The 25,700-nt window shown below is 49.3% G+C and overlaps 5 protein-coding genes across 5 annotated transcripts; 2 read left to right on the top strand and 3 right to left on the bottom strand.

Annotated features, from left to right (window-relative positions):
- Positions 1–30: 30 nt before the first annotated feature.
- ins (preproinsulin) lies at positions 31–822 on the bottom strand. Its single transcript, XM_061299278.1, has 2 exons — positions 642–822; positions 31–557 (listed from the first exon to the last, which is right to left on the bottom strand). Exons 1-2 carry the CDS (start codon positions 820–822, stop codon positions 388–390), a joined length of 351 nt encoding a protein of 116 aa, XP_061155262.1. The 3' UTR covers positions 31–387.
- A 4,510-nt stretch (positions 823–5,332) lies between these two features.
- Positions 5,333–8,276, top strand: cdx1b (caudal type homeobox 1 b). The gene is made up of 3 exons (XM_061299748.1): positions 5,333–5,973; positions 7,749–7,897; positions 8,076–8,276. The coding sequence occupies exons 1-3, from the start codon at positions 5,466–5,468 to the stop codon at positions 8,274–8,276; spliced, it is 858 nt and encodes a 285-aa protein (XP_061155732.1). The 5' UTR covers positions 5,333–5,465.
- Positions 8,277–11,538: 3,262 nt separating this feature from the next.
- Positions 11,539–13,295, top strand: LOC133168086 (ribonuclease kappa-B). Its single transcript, XM_061299339.1, has 3 exons — positions 11,539–11,820; positions 12,273–12,355; positions 12,509–13,295. The coding sequence occupies exons 1-3, from the start codon at positions 11,743–11,745 to the stop codon at positions 12,651–12,653; spliced, it is 306 nt and encodes a 101-aa protein (XP_061155323.1). The 5' UTR covers positions 11,539–11,742; the 3' UTR covers positions 12,654–13,295.
- Positions 13,296–13,616: 321 nt separating this feature from the next.
- ndufa2 (NADH:ubiquinone oxidoreductase subunit A2) lies at positions 13,617–15,425 on the bottom strand. Its single transcript, XM_061299340.1, has 3 exons — positions 15,265–15,425; positions 14,521–14,627; positions 13,617–13,874 (listed from the first exon to the last, which is right to left on the bottom strand). Exons 1-3 carry the CDS (start codon positions 15,366–15,368, stop codon positions 13,783–13,785), a joined length of 303 nt encoding a protein of 100 aa, XP_061155324.1. The 5' UTR covers positions 15,369–15,425; the 3' UTR covers positions 13,617–13,782.
- Positions 15,426–15,759: 334 nt separating this feature from the next.
- On the bottom strand, positions 15,760–25,559 carry LOC133168085 (A disintegrin and metalloproteinase with thrombospondin motifs 2-like). Its single transcript, XM_061299338.1, has 25 exons — positions 25,285–25,559; positions 24,273–24,649; positions 22,535–22,715; positions 22,343–22,461; positions 22,196–22,279; positions 21,731–21,814; positions 21,520–21,673; positions 21,220–21,325; positions 20,974–21,117; positions 20,644–20,776; positions 20,362–20,475; positions 20,117–20,262; positions 19,844–19,936; positions 19,379–19,461; positions 18,931–19,064; positions 18,717–18,840; positions 18,389–18,469; positions 18,145–18,308; positions 17,848–18,007; positions 17,643–17,775; positions 17,284–17,491; positions 17,051–17,219; positions 16,698–16,772; positions 16,503–16,614; positions 15,760–16,367 (listed from the first exon to the last, which is right to left on the bottom strand). Exons 1-25 carry the CDS (start codon positions 25,352–25,354, stop codon positions 15,839–15,841), a joined length of 3,777 nt encoding a protein of 1,258 aa, XP_061155322.1. The 5' UTR covers positions 25,355–25,559; the 3' UTR covers positions 15,760–15,838.
- Between the last annotated feature and the right edge of the window lie 141 nt (positions 25,560–25,700).

The following is a 25,700-nucleotide window of genomic DNA, read 5'->3' as shown; positions in this document are numbered from 1 at the left end:
ACAACAAATATAGCTAGATTTGGTGTCATTTCTTTTGTTTAAGGTTAGCATCAACTTGAACTGATTGGCAAGCAACAACTTGAAACCTCTTTTGTGATGAAGAGTTCACAATTTACCAAACTGCTGCTTATACTCAAGTGAGATAAGTTGAGTGCAACCATGCATTGCTCTTATCTCGAGTTTGGGCTCTCAAGTCAGAGCGATCAGCCCAACAACAGCTCGTATATCAAAAAGCTTGGAGGTCTGGTGGTTCCTATCTCAAGGCAGCACTTTGAAGAAAAAAATAAATAAATATGAAATGATCCAACGCCATCTTCAAACTTCTGTCAATTCAGAAAAGTTACTTTTTTTTAGGAAAAAATCATGTCAATTCATTTTGGCTAGCGGTCAGTTGCAGTAGTTCTGCAGGTCAAAGATGTTGCACGGCTTGTGGCAGCACTGCTCCACAATGCCTCTCTTAACCAGCACCTCCATATGATCTTGGAGGTCCTGGAAGGCCAGCTCCACCACCTCCTTGTTGCCGCCCGCTGCCACGCCAACCTTCGGCGGGTGGAAACCTGGCCGCATGCGCAAACAAACCACGCCATGATGACATCACACAGGCCAAGACGTCGTCAGGTCACAAGCAGAATTAACGTCACCGTGTGTGTCTATGTGCGCGTCCCTCTTGGGGTTGTAGAAGAAGCCGCGGTCTCCGCACACCAGAAAGAGGGCGTCCACCAGGTGCGAGCCGCACAGATGCTGCGGGTCGGCGGCGGCAGCGGGCCAGGACCCCGCCATCAGGACCAGTACGATCATCGCCCGAAGCCAGGACGACGCCATCGCGGGGCAGCTGACCAGGCGATGCACGTCATGCCCGCACACCCGTCAATTAGGGCGTGAGGAGGCAGGGCTTACCAGCAGGGTCCAAAGAGGGCGACGATGAAGAGGAGCTGAGCGGTGCAAGGACGAGCAAGCCGCCAGGCAGACTTTTTTAGCGCCAGGTCCCACCTGCTGCTCGTGCGTGGCGGCGTGCTTCTAGCAATACAAACCCCACAAATCAAGCGACTTGATGCGATGAACGAATATTGACTCGTGCACTTCCTCTGATCACCATCACATCTTCTTCGACGGCCGATAGTCCTTGTCCTCGTGTCCGCGTCCCGCAACGGGGTCAGCCTCGAAATGACTCGGGTGATATTGAGGAGACCGGCGTTAGCTTCAAGCGGACTTGGAAAGCAAAACTGGAGGAAAACCTTTTGAGCAGACATTGATAGGCCCTTGTAGGTCTTGGCCCTCCAGCAGATTGTGAGCAACAGCTTGTTTTCCATCAGTTGCTCGTTCTCAACTGTGCTCACGTGAAGCCCTTTGAGACCTTTCTGTGATTGAGGGCTGTAGAAATAAGCTTGATTCTGAGCAGGTCCTCTTCCACCAGCAGATCCTGTTTATCCAGCTGGTCCTGGCCCTGCAACAGGTTCTTGTCCTGGCCCTGCAGCAGGTTCTTGCCCTCCGGCAGTTCTCGGTTTGTGGCATCATCTCCGGGTCCCGATTGAAAAGAAAGTGAGGTACATTTTGGATTCTATGGGCGTCTGTATGTCACCTTAAATGGCGACCTAGCAGCAGTGAGAAGGTCCTAAGTTATTTTTGCGGTACAAAGAAGCTCTAGTTTCAGTAATGTGTAGGTACTTAGAATATGGAAGGGCCATTCGTCCGTGATCAGGAAGACCCTTGTCCATGCCCTTTTAAGGGCATCGGAAGTAACCAGTAGAGTGAGACTCGAACCGCAACTGTTGTCTTACGAGGTACAAACGATGGGGGAGAACAGAGAGAGAGAGCGCAAAAGGGCAAGAGCAAGAAGCGCGAGGGCTTTTTTGGGACGAACATCTTGGCTGTCGAGAGCTGAAACATCTCTGCTCTTGGGGCCACTCAAACCTTTGGAGAGACATCACTCTGGCATCGGTTGAATAAATCTTTTCCCAATCAGCCGTGTGTCACCAAAGTGCTTCCTTACCCGGACCAGCCATCGTCCACCGAGTGTTTTTTGGAGACCAGCGAAACAACAAAGACCATTCACCACAAAAGAAAAAAAGAAAAACAATCAATCCAATATACTATGTAGAGTGCGTCATTTTCCAGTGGCGCTAACCTCGGGTTCATTGTATTCTTTGACATATTTGGAAAAGCGGACAGACGGTTGGATGATGTCACTGGAAAATCAAGTCAAGGAAAGGAGAAAACACGCACGACCATGCGTCTCAGCAACATGCTGGCACAGCTCACATTGAAAACCAAAGTCAACAGTAGCCGTGACGACGTCCGAATCCAAAGCAATGAGTGCAAACAAAACTGGAGGCAGGGCAGATCAATGAACGAAACAATTGATGGATGCAAGACGATACACAGCCGCGGAAAAACTCGAGCAACCACCCCTGGGAAACTTCGTTTCAAAAGCATTGCGCAACAAAAGGTACATTTGTTTGGACCAATGTAACAAAAACAGCTCATGAAAGTTACATTTCAGTACTGGTCGAGACATTTTCCCAAAGTTTTTCTTTGATAATGACCAAAATGACCTCATAAATTCTTACAGTAATACGGTCTGCTTACACGTTTTCGTCTGTGTCAGTTAGTCCGTCTGTGTCAGTTAGTCAATGGACATACTTTTAGTGGTGCCAGACATTCATATGAGCAAGACAATGAAGACAATGACAATGGTGGTTTCCGTCATTGTTTTCCACGGCTGGACATGGGACAGGCGTGACGTGTTGAGCGTGTGAAAACCGCAGTACACAGGTGACCACACAGGGACGCCAAACAACAAAGGACACCTCAACCAAACTATACCCGACCGACAACATGACGAGACGAGAACCTGTTGACCCCAACAAAGAAAATGATTAGAACTTGACCAGACCCAAATCAAGATCCGATTAGAGCCAACCAGATCTCACTTGTACTTGCAGTTTACAAGATCGTATGTTGACTTTAGCGCCTTTTTATCTTTGACCATGAGAGAGGCGCATCGCAACACGTCCAATCATGCAATACAGCCAGGGGTTGTGAACTGTATTTGTCGGAGGGCCAGAATCTTATTGGGCGCCGGATCCTAATATATAAATGAAATTTAAAAAAATCAAATTTGGCATGACGTTATTTTTTTTTAATGTTTACATTTTATTTTCAATTGCGTTATAAAAATGAAGACATTTTTAGCCTTTGTAATTTCCGTTGTTGCTGTTTTTAGTTGATTTAGTGTGGAACGCATATTTTCGTTTTGAGCTTCATAATTATGGAATCCGGTCACGGGCCGAATTGGACAGTTTAGCGGGCCGGGTGGGTTCTGCAATAAAATACAGTATTCTGAAACCGTTGTCATACGACAAACTAAAAAAACTAAGATAAACCAGCAATAGTTCAAGGGTTAAAGCAAGCGTTCTCGGCGAGCGGCATTAAAGTGTGTCAAGGAGGTTGTAAAAGACTTGGAAAAAAAAAAAAAAACTAAAAAAAAAAGTGTGCGTGGGTAGTACGAAAGGTCGTAAAAGATTTTACGACGGCAGCCATGTTGGCTTGGTTAATGTTTGAGAACGACAGGTGACAGAAAATTTCATTTTTAGATCGAGATGCACTCTTTCGTCAAGCCAAAACACCAATTTTAAAAATGACTCAAATAATTGGAGCCCTAAAATATAATTTTAATTTGTATGACAACAGTAAACAAACACATGTATCGATAAGGCGTTTATATATTTTTGTTATTGAATTTACAATTATCTTTGCTTTTATCATTGCTATTATTGTAAATGATGTAATTATCTCATCTCATCAAAATGCTGGAGGAGCACCCACCCACCACAACGATAATAATAATAATAATAATAATAATAATAATAATAATAATAATAATAATAATAATAATAATAATAATAATAATAATAATAATAATAATAATAATAATAAAAGTTTAACTTTGATTTTATAAAATATGTTGTATAATTTAATTAATTAAAACCGTTTTTACAATTGTATGTTTGGTCAGTTGAAAGCAACTTTATAAAATGTTTTTACATCAAAGACGAATATTGATCATTTTATTAGCGTGTCAAAGATTAACATATAATACTTAGGTGAGAAAAGTGTGTGACTTTCACATACTTTTGTATTTGTTTTACGTTTAAGAAGTAATTAGCGGCTCTAAATTTGATGGCTTTCCTTTGAAGTACGACAAATTAATTGCACCACTAACAAGAGATAAATTAGGTGTTTTACACGCATGCACACACACACACGTGCGCGCGCGCACAGAGGTGAATAGTGTGTGTGTGTGTGTGTGTGTGTACCTAATAAAGTGTCTCTTTTGGGCCTCAGACAAAGAAAAGCCATGAGTGTAAAACAATAAAAAGCTAAACTCGTAAATCCATAAATCGTCGACAATGACTGGTCGCCGCCGCAAAATTTCACACGCTTCAAAAGGACAACTGAGACCGTGCGGTCAAGAACGGTGTCAATTGTTTTTCCTTCCTTTTACTGAAACTCTCAAAACAAGACATCAAGTGTGACCTTGAGACTATTCTGCTAACATTTTTCGCTTGATCTGTTTTGTTCGTTTTCTGACAGCTTCCCCTGTTTGCTGATCAATTCATTTGAGTGTGCAACTCCCATAAATGTCAAAGAAAAAATATGCAATATGCTTTTAATTGCCAGAATGATCAAAAGAGTAACGTGGGCGATGAAGTTTCTAAAAATTGAAATAAAAACATTTGAGTTTCTAAAAATATCAGTTTGACTAGATTTGAACGTCTCGAATGAAAACATTAATTGTCCTATTTGAATTTACAAGATGAAAACAAATGATACAATAATAAACGATAGACGCTCTGAATTAATGAAATGGATTTTAAATTTTTAAATTTGGGGGCAAATACATCAAACAAAATTTCGACGTCGATTGTCGTTAAATTGGAAAGTCGGTTTAAAAAAAAAAAGGCAGGCATGCAACTTACGACTTTTCATGGCTATTGGAGATACGTCGGAACTAATGACACACATTGCAGCAGCCGATCATATTTATCATGCATGTTTGTTGTTAAATATAAAGTCAGAGTGAATGGGCTCTTTGTTCATGCATGTAAAGTGTGTGTGTCTGAAATGAATCAAATAGCGATGAATTGGTTTTCCTATGAAAACGTATATATAGCAGCACTATACCAAAGTTTTCACGGGCTTGTGCGGATGATCAAGATGAGAGAGGGATGGACGAAGGGGGATGTGGTTGCAGGTGAGCGCAATAAAGTCGGCCACGTGACCAGGACGCATTATAAGGGGCCGCGGAGCTGCGCAAGGGGGGCAGCAGTTGGAGACGCTCGGGCCTACGGACTCGGCCCGGCCACACGCGCGCAGGCGAGAGAGCTAACGAGGGAAGGAGCTTGCCTTCTCCCCATACCCACACCCACGCTCACACCCACGCTCTTCCTCACCCACAAGCCAAAATGTACGTGGGCTACCTGCAGCTGGACAAGGACCCCTCCATGTACCACCAGAACCCCGGCAGCAGACATCCGGGTCTCGGCCTCAGCCCGCAACACTTTCCGATGCCCGGCCCGGCCCAGTACTCGGATTTCGCGGGCTACCACCACCCCCACCACCCTCACGGCCTCGCGGCAGACCCCCACCTGCAGGCCCAGCAGAACGCACCCGGCAGCGGGGCCGGCTGGAGCCCGGCTTACCCGGCCCCGCCTCCGCCTCCTCTCCCTCATCCGCCTCCTCACCCCGCGCAGCCCACCCGTGACGAGTGGGCAGCGCACCACTACGTGGCCGCCGGAGGCCCCAACCTTGGCTTCAGCCCTCCAGAGTTTGCCGGGCAGCCGCCGCCACCGCCCCCGACACTTCTGGCCGCATCCCTCAACGCATCGGCCGGGCAAGGCTCGACCGGATCCCCGCAGAGGAGGAACGCCTACGAGTGGATTCGACGCGCCTCCACGCCGCTCGCCAACCCCAGTAAGTCGAGAGTGCACTATCGTCATCATCTTTATTTTTCCTACTAGTCGTCTGAATTTCACATTTAAATGAAGTCACTCTGAGTTTCTTATTGTATTTTGTAATTAGTGGCAATACTATCGGCAAAATAATAATTACAATCATTCTAAATCGAGACTATTGTCTAGATTATTATTATTATCATCCATTTAGGATACATTTTATGGAACCCTGATACTAATGACTCCAACATATTTTTACACTTTCAATAAGAAAAACAAGTAAACTTTCCTCATGACTTTTTGGTCTTGATTTGTATATGCCCTTCCTTTTCTCTAGAACATCAGGTTTTCAGCAGCAGCAGCAGCAGCAGCATCATCAGCGTAATATAATAACAATAATCGTGAATTACACAGCAATATATTTTATATTCATTTTAGGGTTAGGTTGAGCAACCTTTTTTGTTGTTGACACGCTGAATGGTATAATCCGTCTTGCGCAAGCTTTTACCGTTCAAACTTCACCACAAAAAAATGAAAATGGCTCAAAAACCTGATGAACTAGGAGAAAACCAAGGCCTCACTTCTCTTCTTCTTTTCTATTTTTGTTAAATTTACGCTTCTCAGAATGACATTTTGTCATCTTTAAAAAATAAATTCATAATGCTTTCTGAAAAGAAAAAAACAATATTGTTAACTATTGTTATTCTTCTGTGTGATTACTCACATCATGACACAGTAACATAAGCGCCATTAGAATTCATAACAATAGTTAGAATGTAGTTTTCATATAAAAAAAAAAAAAAGCATTCTTGACTAAACTGGCAAAATGACGTTTTTAATTGTGGACATCATCTATGACAAAAATATTGACGATTGGCTGGCACCAGTTCAGAGTGTATCTCAGATGAGTACCGTTTTTTTCCATGTATAATGCGCAAAATTTAACTAATTTATTGTCCTAAAATCTGGGGTGCGTATTATACATGGGTACAAATTTCTTTTTTTTTGAAGACAATCATGGTACAACAATTTTTGAAGAAAATCTTGTCACGGATGGAGTGTGGAAAGGAGCGGGGCGACCAAGTGCAGCTTGGACCAGGGTTTATTGGAGGAACTCAAAACACAGACTTGGTAAACTAATTGTGAGAAGTAACTGGAACATCACTCAAATATTGGTGATCCCGTTAGGTAGGTAGGTAGGTAGGTAGGTAGGTAGGTAGGTAGGTAGGTAGGTAGGTAGGTAGGTAGGTAGGTAGGTAGGTAGGTAGGTAGGTAGATAGATAGGTAGATAGGTAGAAGGGCACGTGGACGCAGGTGAGGTGAGGAGTTATTTGTATTTGTTTTCTCGGGACTTTTTAACAAGACATCTGCTGATTGGGAGCCGCTGAGTGTGGGGTTTGTGTGTTTAGCATTTATTGTCAATCACGGCGCGCTATGCGTAGCAGATGGACTGAGCGCTGGGGATTCGGCCGAACCAAACGAACGCTAACGGGTAGTGGACTGCGAGTGCTAATACTAAGAGACGGTTGACAGGAAAGGGTGCTGAAAAGCTAAGAGGCAATTGCTTGCTAAACGCTAACAGCAAGATAAATAGTACAAAGATAGTAAATGCTCAGAAAGCAGACCAGAGTCATTTCACAAGTGCCAAATCTGACATGACCGAAAGGACGTCTTCCTGAGTACTCCATCCTCCAGCAAGTTGACAAAAGTGACTTTCTGGGTGCCAAACGGGAAGTAGACAGGTACACATGAATTCCTGCGTGCCAAACGCTAACAGGAAGTTTGGGCTTGCAGACGGGAAGACGCGGACAAAGGACAAGTACCGTGTGGTCTACACGGACCACCAGCGTCTGGAGCTGGAGAAAGAGTTCCACTACAGCAAGTACATCACCATCCGCAGGAAGGCGGAGCTCGCCAGCGCCCTCAGTCTATCAGAGCGACAGGTGAGGCCGGCATTCTGCTCAAAAGGGCTGGCAGGCAACAAACGTGAGCGCAGCACGTAGTAGAAAAAAAAGGCTCAATTGTCCACCAGCCCGTTGTTATTTAATTTAATTAATTATTTAATTTACAAGATCTCAGATGAGATTGGGGTGTGTTCACGTACCTATTTGTGGCCTCCAGGTGAAGATCTGGTTCCAGAACCGGCGTGCCAAAGAGCGCAAGATCAGCAAGAAGAAGCAACAGCAGCAGCAGCAGCCTGCCTCGTCGTCGTCGTCCTCCGGCAGCGTCGCCATGGTGACCAGCAGCAGCAGCGGCCTGGTGTCTCCGTCCGGCCTGGTGTCGCCGTCTTCGCTGTCCATCAGCATCAAAGAAGAGTTTTGAACCCGCTTGCTTCCTGTGCTTATTCTTCTAAAGCCGCCTCCCCGTAGTGACGTGACCGCGGCGACAATGCGCGGCGACGATGACCACAAACGAAGACGTCGGCGGGACACTGAAAAGAAACACTATAGTCAGCGACATAAACATTCTGATGCTAAGTAGCGGTGAGGCTAGCATTTCACTGCATTACCACACTCTCATCTTGATGCCGGACTGGCAGATAACTAAATTAGCATATTGATGCTAAGTGACCATGAGGTTGACGACGTCTCAGCTCAGCTTTAACCAGTTGGGACATTAGTACGCTGAGACCGAGTGCGGAGCTAATAAAGCAAATGCTATTTATCAGTGCGACAAGAGGTTAGCAACATAAGCTAATGCTGTGAAACCTTGACACCACAACAGCTCTACAGTTAACTCACTGTATTACGTGCCATTTGTGGGCAACATTAGCATTTTCAAGTTTTGCAAGCACTTGTGTGTTTTCTTTTTATCACAGACCCTTCCTGATTGGTCTGCTGGTTGGCGCTTTGCAAAAGGCCACTAGCAATCGTGACAGCGATGCCAAACATGTAAATCATTTGGATTTTCTTCAGATTGTTTGTATCAAAAGTAAAATGAACAAAAACATGGTTAGCCGGCCCCCCTCCCTACTCTCTTCCTTTTTTTTTCTTCTATCGGCAGCAAGTTAGTGATATGATCTCGCACACCCAGATAGCAGGATCCTTCATTGTGTTTGCTCTTTGGACACCACACCTCAACAGACATTGCATGACTTTTGTGTGCAGAAGACCTTTGTATTTTGCTCCATTTTGCCTCTTGACATATTAGTAAAAGTCACCATTGCTGGTGAGTGTTTGTTTGTAGCTGTGTGTCATGATTGTGTGCAGGTGTTTATCTAACGTGTTTCTTATGAGTGTTCACGCGCAAGTGTAGGCGCGTGCCAGTGCATACGTGTGCGCGTGTGAATACAGCCACCTTGATTTGAAGCCTCGTTTGTGTGCTTGAAATCGGAAAATAGCGAGAGCGCCAAGGTTTGATCAGGACTTGCCGTGGCCTTTTGATATGGCAGCTTACATGCTAACAAAGTGGGCGGAGCTTCCCCTGCCTGCCCACCATAAAGTTTTATTGAGGATGATGACAATAAAAGGTTTTCACCACGGAGACGCACCAATGTTTACTTGCCTTTCTCTTTGTCTCTTACGCGCGCACACATGCTCACGCGGACGGGCGGGCATGCATGCAGCTATGTACGCACATGTATAAATTGTCAACACACACACACACACACACACACACGTATGCTCACACACATATGCACACAAGCCCACACGCAGGACAGGTGCAAAACAACCGGGACAAAATGGCTGCCTGCGAGCTGGCTTCGTGGCCTTGATGCAGAATTGGTTGTTTTGGCAATTCAAGATGGCGACTGTCTGTGTGTGTGTGTGTGTGTGTGTGTGTGTGTGTGTGTGTGTGTGTCTGTCTGTCTGTCTGTCTGTCTGTGCACCTGCGTGCGTCTGACCTTAGTCCAGGCGATACGTCATCCTCGGATGGCACAAAATGATCATGTTCCTTGCTGACAGACGGCATCTCATCTTGGACGCTAACGCGGGCGCCGCTTGTTTGCCGCCACATTGTGTAGCCTTTGAGAACAAACACAAAGAGAAAGAACTCAGAATGATCAATGTGCTATACTTTCTCGCATCTATTTGGGCACATCTCCTTCACAATAGAGACAATATCTATGCACATTTATGAGGGATTCATTAAAAAAAAAATCCTTCACAAGGACATTTCTGTGCAGCACAATTAGTACATACACGTTTTGTTTGTAATTATACACATTTAATGCATAATACATTTCATGAACATCCTGTGCACATTTCTACAAATTTACAGTGTGTTCAAATTGCATGCATGGCATCTTAATACATTTGGATCCTTGTCAGTCAATGCTGACATCTTTCTACACATTTCCAAACATTGATGATGTACATCTAACTTTTGCCCATATTGTATATGCAAAAACATGAGTACATATTTATGAAATATTTGACATTTGTACAGATACGTTTGTAATGTATACATATTCAAAGAATATTAACATTCATGATACACATGATGGACATGCACAGTCGATGCTGTTATGACAGTTGGATACACCTATTACACGTATTCAATTCAGGACATACTCATACACACATTTACGACACACTTGTATGTATTGAGGACATTTATACACATTTATGACATGCTCTTTATGACATTTTTATGACACATTTACAACATAGTAATATCATCATGATTATTACTATGAAGCTGGGTGTGACAGCTTGTCATTGTTGTTACCATGGTTATCGAGTAGACGAAAGATGAAAAAGAGAGAAAACCCAATCTTAAATTCTATGAGAAAAAATGTAATTTGCTCTGGGGCCACACCCACATGCTTGTAAAAGTTAATCATTGGACTACACACACACACGCAGTACAGTCGCAGTTTTATGGTTGCTGCGGCAGAAGCTCACGCTGTGGGGGGGGGGGGGGGGGGGGGGAGTGAGTTCTCGCATGTGGGTTCAAAGGTCATATCACCAGGAAGTCAGTGCAATGTAATAAGTAAGCAAGCAGTGAGCACGAGTGCGATACGATTTTTATCACGTATGCTTCTATCTATGCTGCTAGCAGTATGCTTAATGTGTACGTTAGTAGAAATACTGTAATTGTACTGACATGTTTAACATGTAGCGTATTTAATCAGTATAAATATGCACGCACGTGCGTTCTACGTGTCGCATAACTAGTGTAACACAGTAGAAGAGAACACTACATTATGAAGGTGAGAGAGAGTAGTAGAATACTTGTGTTGGCGCCCCCTGTCGATTGTTGTCCTCACTACATGAACACGATTAGTGATTAAACGTTTGAAGAAAAAGAGAGGTTCCACCACAAATGTATCTTGACAAATAGATTCATGTCTCCAACAAAACCCTCGCATTTATGAAAATGAAATCAGGGCCCATTAGGCACGTGGAATCGAGGAGGTGTCGAAAATCTTGTGTCAATTCACTTTTAACATAAACGGTAAACGCCTAAATTCGACTCCAAATTCAGAATTGGCGTAAAGGCAGACGGCCAAAGTCAGAAATCCTGCGAACCTTGAGGTTATTTCTTCACTGACTAATCTTCCGTAAACAAGCTAAGAGGCGCATCATGGTCATGTCAATGCTGATCGATCTACGCTTCCAACCGTAGGTGGCGGTAATGCGCCACCAACAGAAGACGAGCAAGAAGCTAATGCTGGCCGAGTCTCGCCGAGATTAGCTGACACGAAGCCTGCGTCGGCTCGGCAGTCGTTCTGCCTTTCGTCCTCCCTTCCTTGGCCTTCCTTCTTCAGCTCTAGTCGAAGGTCCATTGAAGAGCAACAACACTCGTCGTCTTGGTCGTGTCGTGCGAGGGTTGAACGCGAAGGATGCCGTCGCTGCTCTTCTGCGGCCCGAAGATGGCCGCGTGCGGCATCGTTATCAGTATCTGGGGCGTCATCATGTTGGTGAGACGCACGCAACTTTCTCCTCTTACGTCTTCTTTTTGTTTTGTCGTATGCTCTTTTCTATTAATGCCATTCGTTCGACTCCAGGTTGTAGACGTAGCCTTGGGCTTGTGACGTGATCACGTGACCCCCGTCTTCACGTGACATTTTGAGAACAGGAAGTGGCAGAATAACGGCGCCAGTTTGGAAAAATGCCTCAGTGTCAAGTCAGACCTTGACCGTGAATGATTGTGAAAGCATCCAAGTCGTGCTTTTTCTTGGCAAGTTTTGTTCAGAAGGATAGTGCGAATGGGGCATATTGCTGACAATTTTGTCAATTGAGCAATTTCTTTTAATGGGGAAGGAGAATCTTTTCTCAAACTCCTTGAATGGAACATTTAGCCGGGATTGCTATGCGATGAAAAGACAATTTTCCGGTGGCGTTGCGTCATTTTTTGGCCACGTTGTTTCAGGCCATGCTGGGAATCTTCTTCAGCGCCAAGTCGGCCGTGCTCATCGAGGACGTCCCGTTTACTGAGGAGGACATCCGCAACGAGTCAGTGCCGCCTGCCCGCCCGACCCCCTCCTCCACACTCCATTTCCATCCATATCTTGGGCGAGAAGTCTGCAATTGAGACGCGTGCGATGTGTCGGGAGCCCGTTAGGTCTGGCAACGGGAAGTGACGTCACTCCCTTTGTCTCTCCGCAGCAAACAGCCTCCTCAGAACATCTACGGTCTGTACAGCCAAGTGGGCATCAACTGCTTCATCGCCGCCGCCATTTACGTGGCGGTGGGCGCCGTGGCGCTGTGCCAGGTTCGACTCAACAAGCGCCAGGAGTACATGGTGACATAAGAAGTTGGAGTGGGGCCGGCCAGTTGTCGCTGCCCCTTGGCGGGAGGAAGGAAGCCGTGTCATTTATTTCTGTGTTCATGTCGTCGTTGCTCTGTTGTGGCCTCATCAGCGTTCCTCCCTCCCCCTTAGTAGAAACCTCTGACAGGAAGTGTGGATGTCAAAATAAAAGTTTTGTGTGAATATTAAAATGACAAAAGAGCCTTTGGCAATACATTTTGTTGCCAACGATTTTAACCTTCTGGGCATGTGCGTCCAGTATTTAAAATAGCAGTCGATACCTGTAAATACTTGTGCGAGCATTACAAAAATAAAAAGTTGATTTTGGTGCTCCTCAAGTCAATGTCCAAAAAGAGTAATCATTTAAATTTCAGATGAAAATTACAATTTTGAAGTCTCTCCACATACAGTGATATAGATACATATTTGAGAGACAGATAGGCATCAGAAACAAAATTGAACATTTTGTCTATTAATGACTCAATTCTGAGGGTGGCATTGATAAGCTCATTAAACAAACTCTTTTGCTACTGTAGCCCAATCGGTGTTTTAATTGATAGTTTCACTGTCTGTGCATTTTCCATTGCTAAATGTCTAGCAGCTGTTGTATAATGCACGATAGAAATAAACTTGTATTGTTGTCAATTTCCTGAATAGGTTGAGATCAGATCAACGATCAATAAAGGTAGCTCATTTTGGTGTTGAATCACAACACCACATAAAGGCCATTAGTGAAAATGAGTTTGTCCAGTCCAGAGCAGAAAAGGCAAGCTACGCTACACTCTGCTGCCCGCTACTGAAGGTTCACCAGGACCAGCTGGTGCCACCCAAGTCAGTGTCGCTTTTTTTCATCCATCACGTCCAACTCAATGGGGTGAACTGTGTCTCGGCACCGTGGGATGGAGGAAATGGAATTTCGGTTTCTTTGTGTGTCCGGACATATGAAGGGATTGACAGTAAAGTGACTTTGAACTTTTGAACTTGAATTTTATTCTAGTTTTACATTTACAACCAAAAACTCTCCACTCGCATTCTTTTTCTTAATCACATCAGTACATGACACGGCGAGTTTGTGTGTGTGTGTGTGTGTGTGTGTGGGTGGGGGGGGGGGCACATGCTTTTTGCAGGTGTCTTACGGCTTGGCCTGGGCCAGCGTGTGCAGACTTTGGGCCACCTGGTCAAGGGACATATTGTCCAGAGAGACGCTGCGCTCCTTCCCCAAATCTGTCGGTAGACACAGACAACAAGCCCGGCGTCAAAGCACTACTTTGGGGCAGAACCGACGAGCCGACTATAGGACTTGGCAAAAGCCGCACGTAAACCGGCGCCATTCCGCGTTTGAGGCCTAATATGGATGCACTTTGCGCCAATGAGCACCCAATGTCAAACTATCACGAGAGAGCGAACGTTGCAAAATAGCCGTCGGGATTTTTGCTTCCGCGGTGGGCTCCACAACTTGGGTGCTTCATTCATTCACAAGGCAGCGGGCGACCGCCCCCTCTTTCTGAAAAGTCTGCCGAGGCCCTCGAGGCGGTGAAAATTCCCACACCTATGTGCAAACAGTGTTGGCGCTTGGAAAATTGGCAAAATATTGTGTATTTATATTTTAAATCTCATAAACAATATAACAATAACTGGCGACTACGGAAAACAAAGCCAAAATAGCAACATAACGTTTTTTGACTTTGTTGTATTAATATATGAAAATCATGTTTTTGTTTTTTTTCCTAAAAATACATCTGCCGATTAATCGGTTAACGGACTTTGAGTGAAACGAGTGACAGTTACAAAAGCACGCTGCCAATGATTCCGCAAATCGTTACATCTTCCAAAGCAATGTTCTCTCCTGCGATGCCTTGCGGCCACTCACCATAGCGGGCCCACAGCCGGGCTTCCACTCCGGAACATTCTCTGATCAGGATGGGGAAGTCTGCGTTGGCTTGCTTGAGAGCCACGTAGTGCTGCTCCACAAAGTCTCTGGAAAGCAAAGACAGCGGTCACAATGCGCTTTAGATTTAGTTTCTGCTTTGGTACACAGAGTGTCCGAAACAAATGGCAATTTCCAAAGTAGATTATTAGTCTGCTTTCGAACTTGGGGGAAAGGTTCCAAATCCGAGGATTCGGACAATTTTAAGTTTGATGTAGTTTGTCATCAAATCCTCGTCCTTGTAGCCAAATAATTGGTTAAGTGCTGCACCTCTTGCGGGGACGGGGGCCACTGGCCGGTTCATGAGGCGGTTTCATGATGGCCCTTGGCAAGTCCAGTTCCAAGAGCCAGACTGTCCCATTTGACGTGATCCGACCAACACACACACAATACTGCTCTGCTCTATATCTCGTGCTCCAGTCATGTTTTGGTAGGCCAGCTGGAGAATCTTTATGGCAACTTGCACAACATGACATTTTTTAAATACTTTGAGTAACCGAAGAAAATCTATCGCATTGTCTCCAAAATGCCTCGCGGTTTGGAGGGTGGCGTCAACTTTGACGCTAGACTGGAGAGCCGCGGCTAGGCTAAGTTAGCTACTGAACGATAGCAGGTGGATGTGGACAGCGGAACATTGGCTATTATGTCTCCGTGCAAACGTCGCCCGCGGGATGCGTGAGCTCTCACCTGGTTCCCTTACTGGCTGCGGACGTTTGGCAGACGTGAATTCGGATTTCACGGAGATTTTTGGACAACGCGGAGCCCAAACCTCGGACGACGGCGGCCGCCATTTTGGCCTAATGTGAAGACCTATCCAAAGTCACCGGCTGCGTCCTACATGACGTAATTTCTGGTTACGCGGGCCGGGGAGGTGGAGCTTCCAGGGCTGCAAAGGACCGGCTGCATCCTACATGACGTAGTAATCCGTCATCGTCAAGGTCCGAGTGTGCTGCGTACTGGGGGTGTAACGAAAACCGATTGGAATGGTGAATCGGTTTGGATTGATAAATTATGATGCATCGAAACTAAATCAAATCCTTCCACTTCAAAATGCACCATGCTGGAGTTGCATTGCCCTCCCTCTCAAGAGACATATCCAATCATCTCTTTTTTTTTATAACTGTAGACTGTGTCAGGCTCTCCCGTTGGCAGGGACTGAATAGAATTGATGATGTTATTGACTTGAGCAGGAAGGGTTGAGCCTTTATTGGACTGACAGAAACAAGCATGGCAAATGTCCCCCACTCTCCAGAAACGCGTCCTACAAGGCACCATGTTTTTGGCGGCGCCCGGGCCACCGCAGCTTCTCGTTCAAAAGCTCCTGGATGCGTTTGTTTTGCGTCCGCTCCCGGATGGGGCGACCCCGGGGCACAAAGCGGCTCTGCGAGGCCCTCGTCCCATCGCCGTCCAATCCCACAATGCCGTAGGTAACCTCGCCCCCCGAGGCCTTTGCCATCTTCGGAGACGTCGGCGGAAAGGGAGACCAACGTTCGTCGGCGGTGGGGCCCTTCCCGCCGGGGGTGATGACATCCTCTGTCGTCCTGAGGGGCGGAGTCATGGACATTTGACCGGCGGCGGTTGCAGTGGCAACAGAGGTTACCATAGCAACGGTGGGCGTGGGCTCAGTGAGGAAAACCAGCGGCACGGGCGTAGGCGTGACCAGCTCGGCGGCGTATTCCTCGTCGTCGTAGTCCACGTAAATAAAGTCGGTGGTGCTGGGGGACGGAGTCATGGTCCAAGCACTGCTGGTGGGGGAGGGGCTTGGCTGTGGCGTCACTGAGGTGGGCAAGCTATAAAAACAACACAAAGAGCATTATGAGCACGTAGAAACAAACACGCGGACACTTAAGAAGCTCACGTATCAATACGTTTGAAAGCTGACGATGCATATAAAGGTGCGTGATGGCAGCGTGCTTGCGGGTCACCTGAAGTTGCTGCAGGACTTGCAGCACATTTGTCTGTAGGCCACGTTGGCACAGTAGCGACTGAGCGACTCCATGCGACAAAACGCCGACCGGTCGCCACGGCAACGCTGCCCTGCAGATACAACCCACCCGCAAGCGTCATGACAGCCTAGCACAACTGGAAGAGCAACAGTGAGTGGAAAGAGTTTGCGCTACTTGAGGCGGTCTTAGCCGGCGCGCCGGCCGTATTGGATCTGGACAACCACTGGACCATGAAGCTCTTCGGGTCACCTGCGGGAGAAAAACAAAATCGGGTCTGTCCGCCTTTGCAGATGTGCCTGTGCAGTTTGAGTTTGGAGAACCTATCAAAAATAGGTATCTGCTACTTTACAAAATATACTAGCTCAATTAAAAGTACAAAGGAGTGCTCCAAATTGTCACTCAGAAGTACCTGGGCTAGAATTTGACTTCCCACCTGTGATCAGGGATCAAATTCCACTTTGAAGTCAAGGTAGCGCCTGCGCACTTCCACGCCTGCACACGCTGCGCGACACGTCGGGCACGCTTACCGCCACAGGGTGGCGCACGACATGTGCGGTTCGCAATGGGCGGGACCAGGCTGCCACAGTCCCCCGAAGAGCCTTCCGGAGAGGCTTCCGGAGAACCTTCCGGAGAGCCCTCGGGCCGCACGCAGGCCACCCGACGCTCCTGCGTGCCGTTGCCGCAGATGACGGAACACTGCGACACAGAACCTGCGTCACCGCTACTAACCGTGAGCCCGCTTTCCCTGAGCCCGCCTTACCGGCGTCCAGGGCCCGGCCCGCCACACCGCTGGGCACAAGAAGCGGTTGCAGGGCCGCTTGGCGTCCGGCCGGCTGTCCTGGCAGAGTTCGCTGTTGACGGAAAGCCGCCGCCCGCCGACGGAGACCAGCTGGCAGCCCACCCAGCGACGCTGCCACCCGCTTTGGCCACAGGAGGCGCTGCATGCCTCCCAGCCGCCGGTCATCCAACTGATTGGTTGGGAGCAGAAAGGGCGTCCGTCGTGTGTACACAACGGGGCTCACCGAGTGTTTGGTGCTCTGACGAGTGTCTGACGTCGCTACGGTAACCACTGGAGCGTTCCCGCCAAGACCAGCGGAGCGACACCATTTGTGACCTTACCGTGGCGGGCTGCAGACGTCGAGGTTGCAACTGCGTGTGATAGCTCTCGGCTTGCTGATGTTGGAGCAGAAGGTTCTCTGAACCATCACCCCGTCGGCCTTCCGTCGGCATCCGAAGCGGGTGTACTGTTTCCCTGGCGAGCGGAGGAGGAGTCACGCGGTGCTCCACATCCACGGCAAGTGGGTGGGGGCGAGCCCTGCTTTACCTCCGCCGCACGACTTGGAGCACACAGACCACTGCTTGAGCGCCCACTCGTAAAAGATGGCGTCCTCCTGCACCAGGTTGGACTCCAGCGAAGAGCGCAGGTGGTCCTGGATCACAAACTTGTAAGACACCGTCACCTTGGCGTCGCCATGGGAACGGAGCTGCCGGAGAGAGCGAAAGCGGTGTTTCTCAAGACGCCGCTAAACAGCGAGTGAACCCGTTGAGTAGCGGCAGCACTTTTTTTAACGCGCCCGAAAAGTGGCTGGCGCTTCTGCGCAACGTTGCGCTGAGCGCTCACCAGGATGACCACGCCGTACTTGAGGGGGCCCTCGGTCCGCACCGCCTCCTGCACCGCGCTGTGCGTGTACTGCCAGGCCACGGCCATCTCCACCAGCGTGCGGGACGTCGGCTCGGCGCCCTCGCCGTTCAGGAACAGGCGACCACTCTCCTGGTTCTTGAGCGCTGCGCAACCGAGAAACTCGGGGTGACCCGGGTGGCGGGACACGAGGGTCGGCCGGAGCTAAGGCGCCGCCTCCTCCTACCGAGGACGTGAGGGGTCCTCCTGAACTCTTGCACCAGGAGGTGTCGCGCTCCTCGAGGAATCTCCAGGATCTTCAGGTAACCTAGGCCGGCGTATTATTTGTCCAGCGGTAGGCAAAGCGTGTGGAAATCCAAGACGAGAACGCGCAAGCGTTAGGGCTACAAGCCAGCCGCACACAGTAGGACGACACGGCTCGCGGCCGATGACACGGTGTATGAAAAGCCACGCGTGCGTCCTGATACCATTGGCTCAAACGACTGCTTTGTTTGCACAAGTATGCGCTTTCAGTCGATGACTCCCCCGAGCAGGTGCCGGGTGGGCGGAGTCACCTGTTTTGTTGGCGCTGCGACTGAAGTTTCCCTTGATCACACGACAAGTGGAGCGATCTCCACCGCACACGCCGCAGCGGTCCTCCTGGCGGTCCGACGCGATCTCGCCGTCACAACCGACGTGCTGCCAGCGAAGGAGGAGGAATGCAGGTGAGGAAAGCGAGATGAGATGATGAGACGAGCAACCATCACCAGGAGCGTCACAAATAGGCACCTCACACTCTCCTCGGACGCACACGCTGTAGGCGTCGTCGTAGGAGCACAGCGTCCCGTCGTGCACGGCTCTCTTCATGGAAACCAGGGCCCCCGTCTCGTTGGAGCGACAGAAGAGGTTGCATCGCTCGTCAGCTGATGGAACGGAACGCAGCCGCCCAGAGACACGTCGAGTGAGACGGGAGGGAGGCAAAAAGCGAGCGAGCGAGCGAGAGACACAGAAAGGCGTCACGACTTGGCCAATGAGAGCGGGCGATATGGTGTGGCCAACAGATCACGAGAGGGACGCGGGACATTTTGAGGGAGACATTTTCAGTCTGAGCAACCAAAAGTACATTTGCAGATGACTGCCTGATGACTTCAACATGTGGCAGGCAGGCAGGCAGGCAGGCAGGCAGGCAGGCTAGGCATGCTCATCCAATTGTGTGCACATGTGCGTGTGTAGTTACGGTCGCTGTGTTCCACAGGCAGCCAGTGATGTTTTTTTCCCTGGTATTCCAAAGCGTGGTCCCAGGCGCTACACTGCTCCGCCCTGAAACACACCACGTGTCAAGCCATTCCAGGACATTGTTTACCCGCCGCCATGCCGAGCCACCACAGTGGGGTTGCTTCATCGATTCCTTACAAGTTACTACTTTCATGATAGGTCCGTCCAACTCAGGACACTCAAGTCCCTGGCGGTCATGAAATCATTCAACAATTTACATTCCAAGGCACCCCGAGTCAATCCAGACGTCAAGCGGTTTCAGGTCAGCTCATTGAGTCGGTAGCAATTAAGCAAAACCGTTTTGTCCCCGAGACAACCGCAGCAGCGGAGTTGCGCTCGAGTCAATACGGACCCGGAGAAATGAGAGGGCTCACCCCCTCGAGACGAGCACACGGCCGTTTGACTCCACGGGGATCTTCTCGCTCACCTGAAGTCAGTCGTGGGCGGACACTGCTTTTGTTGGTTGCACAGTTGGAACTCAAAAGTATTTCCAAAGCAGGCTCGCCCCCCGTTGGCCGGCCTGGACACAGGAACAGGAAGCGTCTACGTGTTCATTCTGTCGGTCCCCAGAGCCCTCGTGGCTCCACTAGGATGGGACTAAAAGTCAAGTAGGGATTCCTTTGAGATACCCAGCTCACCATACGGTGGGCGGTGCACCGTATAGACCATCGGGAGTGATTCCCAACACAACCTCACTCACGTTGGACTATCGCAGGTCCTGGAGCGGATCCGGACGCCGCCCGCGCAGGTCCTGGAGCAGCCGGTGTAGGCGCTCCACGAGCTCCAGCCGCCGTCTTGTCTCAGGAGGTTAGCCGTCAGTGTGATGCAGAAGCCTTTGAAGCAGTGCTGAGGAAGACGGACAGAGACGGGCGTCACGCAGACGGAGTCGTCGGGAGCGAGAGCAACGGCAGGGCGCCGGCCAAGCGGGGCGCTGCGCTCACTCACCATGCCGGGTCCGCACGGCGTCCCGTCCAGAGGCGGACCTTTCGTGGATCTGCAGAACAAAGGATGGTTGTAGTCGCTGCACCACAGCTGCTGGCAAGGCTGAGGGTTGGGATACTGACGGCAACAAACAAACAAACAAACAAACAAACACACCAGCATGGATCAACACTTAAGCGTGGACCAGCATCCCTCCCTCCCTCCCTCCCTCCTCAGCAAAACAAACACAATGATACCAAAAGAAGTCAACAGAGACCTTGGAAAAAGGCGCAGGTCAAGACTTACAGCGGTGCAACTTCCGTATCCTGGACCAAAATCAAAGTTGCACTGCTGCTCCATGGAGTACTCGAACCCTGGCAAAAGTGGCGGAGTCGGCCAATCAGGGCTGAACGGGTCGTCTCGGAGACAGTCGTACGTACTAACCGGGGAAAGACAAACACTTGTGACGCGGGGACGGCGGAATGGGACGGACGGAGACAAGAAATGGGAAAAAGGAACTCAACAGAAAGGGAGGACGAGTGGACAGGGAGCAGGCAAACTAAAGTGGCGGGCCGGCCGGTGAACGGGAAGTGGAAAGGAAGGGGACCAGAAAGGGACAGACGGCAAAGGTCTTACTGCAGGTACTTGTGCAGCTCGCTCCAGCTGCATCTGGACCAGTGGTAGCGGTAGAACGTGGCCTCCACTTGCGGCGACATGATGCTGCCCACGGACACGTCGTCGTCGCACTCGTTGGCTTCACCGTCGTGCTCCATTCCCAACCTGCGTGAGCGAGCGGCGACACGCTGCAGCAGCGAGGGCAAAGCGGCGCTGACGGACGGGGCGTCGCCCTTGTTTTTGCGCTTGCGTCTTTGTGTGCCTCACACGTGTCCGATTTCATGCGCTGCCACGAAAGCTGACGAGAAACCGTCCTCGAAGACCAGAACGCAGCTCTGGTGCATCTTGCACATCCCTGTGACAGGAGCGTAGCCTGCGCACACGTAGCGCTACTATTAGCATAGGGAGCATTAGCGCCAGCAGTGCTCAAGCTTGTTTTAGCGCTTGGTCGTTGTAGGAGTGCTCGCATAAGCATCATTTGTCTTCTGTTAGCAGTGTGCATTAGCACTGGCTCACTTTGTTGGCTCATATTAGCAAAGTAGGCTGGCGCTTAGCGCTAGGCAGTACCTAGCATGCCGGAGGGTCCAAACTCCCGTCTGCTCAGGTAGACCAGGTGGTCATGCTGCTGGTTGGGGTTTTGCTCCCTCTGCTGGATATAAGACCAGCCGCATACGTTCTCCAGGCTTTTCTGGGCATTGCCCACCGAGATGAGCTCCTGGGACTAGAGGAATGACCTCTCAGTATCACAAGTATCCATGAGCCATCATATTTCTGGTACCTTGGACGGAGACAGCATGACGATTCGCACCAGAACAACGTTGATGTTGGCACCGAGAGACTGGTCTTGATAGATCTCGTTAACCTGCAACACATGGGTCCCAACGCTGAAGGATCCGCTTCCGCTTCCACTCAACTTCTAGAAGTATTACCTCAGAACGTTATGCTAAAATCAGAGACAGGGGACTTGATTTAAGGTGCTAATTTTGAGGTCCTACAGTCATTCATGACACTCCTCCTGTTGACTTGGTCATCATGAGACAGGACTTGCACCAGGCAACTTGACAGGTCTTGCCGTTGAGGAGCATTTTCACGATACCGTGGTGTGCGACATGTTGTCTTTTGACAAGAAATGTTTTATTTTGGGACCTGCTTTGTCACAACAACTCGGGACTTGGTTGAAGGTTACGACTGGAGACAAACTTTTGACGAGCAGGTAGTGTACGTGACTGGTGCGTCCACTTACGATGTTCATGAAGGTGAGGAGATATTTCTGGACCTGTTGTTGTCCGTGGAAAAGAAGTACAGAATAATCTACGGCGAGCAGGACCTGCGGAGTCAGCAGGTTGAGTCTTGGGACCGACAGGCCGCAAACGTACGTGACCTTCGTTACCTCTATGTTGAAAATATCTGCCTCTTTGATGTAGCGCCGCCGCCGCCGCCGCCGCTGCTGCTGCCGCCAGCCTGAGGCAGACTCGGACCTCGGTAGATCCGGGAAACCTAAGAGAGGTCCTGAATACATCGCCACAATTGTCAGCAAATGTCAACGTGACATCGGATGCCGATGAAGAAGCATTCTCCTGACCTCGCTGGAAGTCAGCGCTTTGAAGGACGCCCCGTCGTTCGGACTTGACGATAGCGGACGAGGGGTAAACGATGTGCGGTCGTCCTCCTTCCCCGTCGTCAAGTCGGCCCTGGCCTGCCGGCCCCCCGCGATACAGGGGCTCAATGAAAAAGTCCGCTTCCCTCGTTCGAATCACCCCGGCCTGCCCACACGTACACGTACACCATTGACGAGTGGAGTTCGACACGGGAACTACTGTACCGAAGGCAGAATTCAAGCAATTAAGAGCGTCCAATGATCTACTGAGAATCTACTGAGGGCCATTTACCACAGAAGCAGTATCACTGAAGGTCGGTCTCACCAATAATGAAGATCAACTGCAGATCTCCAGATGATCTACGACGTGCTTCGTGGTTGTTTCCCTACTGAGGGCTTGACCAAAAGTGTACTGAGGGTATACTGACCATTTACTAAAGGTCCACTTGGGATCCACTTGACTTGGGTTTTAGTTTGGAACTGCAGAATTTACTGAAGAGCCCGAAAACAAAACAAGGACCTCCTTGTGATCCGAAAAGTCTACTACTATCCACTGAAGAGCTACTCTGCATCGACAAAAGGTGTAACAAAGCGCTTCCGAGGAGCTGCTGGACGTCTTGAGATTTATCGCCCGAGAGCTACCGAGGCGCTACTAAATATCCACTGGGGGTCTCGAGATCATCTAAACTGCAGATGCAGTGGGTGAAGGACTGCGGTTGTGGAAAACAGAACAGGATAGGATAGGATAGGATAGGATAGGATAGGATAGGATAGGATAGGATAGGATAGGATAGGATAGGATAGGATAGGATAGGATAGGATAGGATAGGAGCGGAGCAAAAGGTGTCGCGAGCAACGGGAAATTTCCAAAGAAGACGGCTTTCCAAATAAAAGGGAGTGCGAGTACAAATGAAGTCCTTCCCGTGCGAGTGTTTGTGCAGCTCATTCCTTTCGACGAGTCTCATCTTTCCACGACATCTGGATCCCATCACAGCTGCACTCTGAGCAGCCAGACATTGAAAAGGTCTCCGTGCGCAGCCCGCCGCCAGTGTGCAGGCAGCCCGCCGCCAGTGTGCAGGCAGTGTGCAGGCAGTGTGCAGGCAGTGTGCAGGCAGTGTGCAGGCAGTGTGCAGGCAGTGTGCAGGCAGTGTGCAGGCAGTGTGCAGGCAGTGTGCAGGCAGTGTGCAGGCAGTGTGCAGGCAGTGTGCAGGCAGTGTGCAGGCAGTGTGCAGGCAGTGTGCAGGCAGTGTGCAGGCAGTGTGCAGGCAGTGTGCAGGCAGTGTGCAGGCAGTGTGCAGGCAGTGTGCAGGCAGTGTGCAGGCAGTGTGCAGGCAGTGTGCACGTGGCCGGCCGCTGCCGCTTTTTACAACCTCCCTGTCTCCCTCCCTCCCATTCCTTACATCTTAGTTATCTGGCATTTTGACTCCATTGCTTCCCAGCCGAGGAACACACAAAATAGAATGCGAGCGTGGAGCCCACTCTTTACTGAAATGAGCATAATCTTTTTTTTGGTCAAAGCCATGATTCGAGCGGCCGGCCACAGGTGGCTTCACTGATGGTTTGCTTGTCTGCTCGTGTCAAAATGACTCCGTGAGATAAGTGTAACGTGTCAGCTGGTGTATGATCTAGAGACAGATAAGCAGTCCGCCCCGCTGGACTTGATAACTGAGCAGTCTGTCGAGTAACAGAATGTCATTGATGCCATGAGATGAGCGTCACTCACCAGTCCGTCGCAGTTGCTAAGGGCAACGCTCGTGTCCTCCATGTTGGACACGCCCCCCGTATAGAGGCAGCCCGTGTCCCCGATTGGCTCCGAGCGCTTTGGTTCCGACTCCTGCCACCACTCCATGGTGGCGTGCGGGGCCAGCAGGCGGAGGTTGGCACGCAGCCGCAGGTGCATCTCCTGTCCAAACACAGTCACGTTGTAGAAGAGCTCCGAGTCCGAAGTCCATGGTGTCTCGCTCCAGGGGGCCTGTCTTTTGCTGCGCGGCGGCGGCGGCGGGGACTGGGCAGAGAGCGACACCGACAGGAAGCGGCCCAGCGAGTCGGTTCTGACTGGGCGAACCACGCTGAACTCGGACAAAACTTCATGGAGGGAATCTGAGAAAAACAAATCCATCGCCTCAGGGAATGAGTACGTACTTTTTTCTTTAAATGACAAACACAATCGTCCACCTCATTGGTCGACGAAGACGCGTTCAAACTTAATCAATCAATCAATCCGCTCATTGGTAACTTTTCCAGCTTGTCACAGACACACTTTCCAGCACGTGATTTGTGGCATGGAAACTTGTTGGAACGCTACGATGATTTCATCTCGTGTCTTATTAGAGCAGATTGGGGACGCCACTGATGGAAATTGTGATGCACTGGAAACAGGACAACCGACGAGCAACTCCATCCACGTATTAGCATACGATACTAATTCCATAGGCTGTACTGTATGACGAACCTGATCTAAAGATCTTGGAAATAGTTTAAGCTATTTAAAAAAAAGATTAAGGCATCCTCTAGGCTAGGGCCTCGTCAGACTTTAAGTTCACGAGAGAAGATACTGCAGCACACGTTCAGCATACATTTTATGACATCATCCGCCAATCAGTACACGTATTGACACGAATGAATGAACCAAGCACAGAAGTTTTATACGCTCGCTCACTCAAGTATACTGTAGCGTCGTGTCAAATATGTTCAATGGCAATATCAGCAGTCCTGCTGCTAGTATTTGCGGTTACCTGTGCTGCGAGTGCTGACGGGAGAGACGCTCACAAATACAACGAACACCGCGCACACTAGCAAGTCCATGTCTTCATGTCTTCATATCTTCTCGGCTTCGTGCGTTCATATCTTCATGTCCTGGCGACTCGGCTGACTCTCGCTGTGTGTGCGTGAGTATGTGTGTGCGTGCGTGCGTGCGTGTGCTCACGCGACATTCGAGTCCTCCTGACTCCACCCACGCACTCGTGTGTGCGTGTGCGAGAGCGCGAGAGAGAGTCAGTGTCTTCTTACGGCCGGCCACGCAGTCAAAGTCAGCGAGAAAGAACACAGTAACGTGATAAAATAACTTTGTGCACATGGAATTTGCACTGCGGCCAATCGGAGCAGCTCGAGCTGGATGATGTCATCGATAGTCACGGCCTCCACAGTGAAG

The sequence above is a fragment of the Syngnathus typhle genome, linkage group LG15, assembly GCF_033458585.1.
Source record: "Syngnathus typhle isolate RoL2023-S1 ecotype Sweden linkage group LG15, RoL_Styp_1.0, whole genome shotgun sequence".
Lineage (NCBI taxonomy): Eukaryota > Metazoa > Chordata > Actinopteri > Syngnathiformes > Syngnathidae > Syngnathus > Syngnathus typhle.
Note: the sequence above shows the minus strand (reverse complement) of the source record. Positions and strands in the feature narration are given on the sequence as shown.

Excerpts from the sequence above, each read along its gene's own strand:
- LOC133168085 (XM_061299338.1), bottom strand. The coding sequence starts at position 25,354 with ATGGACTTGCTAGTGTGCGCGGTGTTCGTTGTATTTGTGAGCGTCTCT. Across the intron at positions 20,263-20,361 it reads CGCCGTGCGGACCCGGCATG|CACTGCTTCAAAGGCTTCTG; the intron begins GTGAGTGAGCGC and ends CGTCTTCCTCAG. Across the intron at positions 19,065-19,378 it reads GCCTGTGGAACACAGCGACC|CTGACGAGCGATGCAACCTC; the intron begins GTAACTACACAC and ends CCGTTCCATCAG.
- ins (XM_061299278.1), bottom strand. The coding sequence starts at position 822 with ATGGCGTCGTCCTGGCTTCGGGCGATGATCGTACTGGTCCTGATGGCG. Across the intron at positions 558-641 it reads CGCGCACATAGACACACACG|GTTTCCACCCGCCGAAGGTT; the intron begins GTGACGTTAATT and ends GCATGCGGCCAG.
- cdx1b (XM_061299748.1), top strand. The coding sequence starts at position 5,466 with ATGTACGTGGGCTACCTGCAGCTGGACAAGGACCCCTCCATGTACCAC. Across the intron at positions 5,974-7,748 it reads CACGCCGCTCGCCAACCCCA|ACGGGAAGACGCGGACAAAG; the intron begins GTAAGTCGAGAG and ends TTGGGCTTGCAG. Across the intron at positions 7,898-8,075 it reads TCAGTCTATCAGAGCGACAG|GTGAAGATCTGGTTCCAGAA; the intron begins GTGAGGCCGGCA and ends TGTGGCCTCCAG.
- ndufa2 (XM_061299340.1), bottom strand. The coding sequence starts at position 15,368 with ATGGCGGCCGCCGTCGTCCGAGGTTTGGGCTCCGCGTTGTCCAAAAAT. Across the intron at positions 14,628-15,264 it reads GCAGCCAGTAAGGGAACCAG|AGACTTTGTGGAGCAGCACT; the intron begins GTGAGAGCTCAC and ends TTTGCTTTCCAG. Across the intron at positions 13,875-14,520 it reads CCGGCTGTGGGCCCGCTATG|ATTTGGGGAAGGAGCGCAGC; the intron begins GTGAGTGGCCGC and ends GTCTACCGACAG.
- LOC133168086 (XM_061299339.1), top strand. The coding sequence starts at position 11,743 with ATGCCGTCGCTGCTCTTCTGCGGCCCGAAGATGGCCGCGTGCGGCATC. Across the intron at positions 11,821-12,272 it reads TCTGGGGCGTCATCATGTTG|GCCATGCTGGGAATCTTCTT; the intron begins GTGAGACGCACG and ends ACGTTGTTTCAG. Across the intron at positions 12,356-12,508 it reads GAGGAGGACATCCGCAACGA|CAAACAGCCTCCTCAGAACA; the intron begins GTCAGTGCCGCC and ends GTCTCTCCGCAG.